A 2,071-nucleotide genomic window follows, 5' to 3' on the forward strand; every position below is an offset into this window, starting at 1 on the left:
CCCCGGGGGGGCTTTCGGGGGGGACCAACGGCTCTTTGTGCCTCTTCCCCGCAGGAGAGAGCTGCGAGGACAAGAGCCCCCCCGGGCCGGCCTCCAAGCGGGTGCGCACAGCCTACACCAGCGCGCAGCTGGTGGAGCTGGAGAAGGAGTTTCACTTCAACCGCTACCTGTGCCGGCCGCGCCGGGTGGAGATGGCCAACCTGCTCAACCTGACCGAGCGGCAGATCAAGATCTGGTTCCAGAACCGCCGGATGAAGTACAAAAAGGACCAGAAAGCCAAAGGCATCATGCACTCCCCCGTCGGACAGTCCCCGGACCGCAGCCCCCCCCTGAGCGGCCCAAACCACGTCGGCTACTCCAGCCAGCTCCCCAGCGTCAACAGCCTCAGCTACGACGCGCCCTCGCCCACCTCCTTCGCCAAATCCCAGCAGAGCATGTACGGGCTGGCCGCCTACACGGCGCCGCTGAGCAGCTGCCTGCCGCAGCAGAAGCGCTACGCGGGCGCGGAGTACGACCCCCACCCCATGCAGAGCGGCGGGGGCGGCTTCGCCACCCCCAGCCTGCAGGGCAGCCCCGTCTACGTGGGGGGCAACTTCGTGGACTCGATGCCGGCCTCGGGCCCCATGTTCAACCTGGGGCACCTGCAGCACCCCTCCTCCGCCAGCGTGGACTACAGCTGCGCCGCCCAGATCCCCGGCGGCCACCACCACGGACCTTGCGACCCCCACCCCACCTACACGGACCTCTCCTCTCACCACACCTCTCAGGGACGGATGCAGGAGGCGCCCAAGCTCACGCATCTGTAGCGGGGCGGCGGCCGGCGGGGCCCGCTCCCCTCTCAATTACCTCACTTTTCTGACGGGACAGTGTTACTTTGCTCTCGAGTGCCAACAGTATTAGTGGATTTGTCTCCCCTAGCAGCTCCCTTCTTTCTTCCGCAGCCCCGAGTAGGTCCGTGAGCAGGAGCCTTTCTCTTAGAGCTGTGTTAAGCATGACAGTGCAATATACTGCAAACCGAGGGACTGGTAAGCTTGATGTACTTGAAGGTAAGTCTTAGAGATGCCGTAGCGTTAGCAGCGCGTCATGCTGAGGTGTTTTAGACCAGTCGTGAGCGGTGGGAACTCGCCCGCGCGTAAGCTTATTTCAGAGAAGTTAATTTATGGATTCTTCCGAAACGTAAGGATCGCATCGGACTAAATGATACGTATTTATTATTTTAAGCGAGACATTTTTGTATCACTGATTATTTATCCTCGTCTTAATGTATTTATGTGGGTATTTGTAGAGTTTCTTCACCAATACTTCGGGAGAGCGATTCAGGTCCGTGGTGACTTACATTTCACCTATTTAGTATATTCGGTCTGAGCTAGTTGAGAGAGTAGTCTTGAACAGTTGTAACAGTGGCTGGTGTTTGTAGTTTATGTAAGGATTAATTAAGACAGCAAGTCGTGAGTCATTAATAGAGTAAAACAAACTGTGACATCACACAAAGAGCCGTTACACTTAAAAAAAAAAAATCGAAAGTATTTTTAAAGTATTTATTTCTAACCGGCTGGCCCCACTCGAGCGCCTCGGTGACTTGGCTGGCAGCTGGCTCGGCCGGGTGAAGCCACCTTTAGTTGGAAGCGTAGCCGCTTTGAGGAGGCGATCTACAAAGCGGGGCGCTTGGCCATCTTGTTTCAGGTCAAATCCTGCATACAAAAACCTCGGTGAGGTTAACATTTATTTATTGACTGGGTAGCTATCGCACATATTATTATTTCGGTGCGCTATTTTCTTTTATTTTCTTTCTTTTTTTTTTTTTAATTACACTCTGGCTATCTGAAATAGGAAAGAAATTAGAAGCTTAGAACGCAAAAAAATTAGAAGCCCTCTGATAGTGCTAATTTCATTAGGGTCTCCATAGCAATCCGCGCAGCAGCTGCCGCCTCCTTTGTTATTTATACTGTTGTCTTTATACTAACCATAAAACAAATTTTTAGACATCTTTGGAAGCCCGAGCTTTTCCTCTTGTTTTTCATAAAAATACACTTTGAACGAAAATTGACAATCAGATATATACAGCGGAAGG

General features: G+C 52.7%; 2 protein-coding genes across 2 annotated transcripts in view; both read left to right on the forward strand.

Annotated features, from left to right (window-relative positions):
• Positions 1 to 20: 20 nt before the first annotated feature.
• Positions 21 to 806, forward strand: HOXD3 (homeobox D3; the record flags this gene model as incomplete). Its single annotated transcript, XM_009278680.1, has 1 exon — positions 21 to 806. A coding segment is annotated over one exon (786 nt), but the record flags the coding sequence as incomplete, so codon positions are not given.
• Positions 807 to 1,083: 277 nt separating this feature from the next.
• Positions 1,084 to 2,071, forward strand: part of MTX2 (metaxin 2) — a 61,312-nt gene continuing 60,324 nt past the window's right edge. The window contains exon 1 of the mRNA XM_009278681.1: positions 1,084 to 1,176. Within this exon, the coding sequence (XP_009276956.1) occupies positions 1,084 to 1,176 (93 nt within the window). The remainder of the gene's footprint in view (positions 1,177 to 2,071) is intronic.

This window comes from Aptenodytes forsteri, unplaced genomic scaffold (genome assembly GCF_000699145.1).
Source record: "Aptenodytes forsteri isolate BGI_AS27 unplaced genomic scaffold, ASM69914v1 Scaffold257, whole genome shotgun sequence".
Taxonomy (NCBI): Eukaryota; Metazoa; Chordata; class Aves; order Sphenisciformes; family Spheniscidae; genus Aptenodytes; species Aptenodytes forsteri.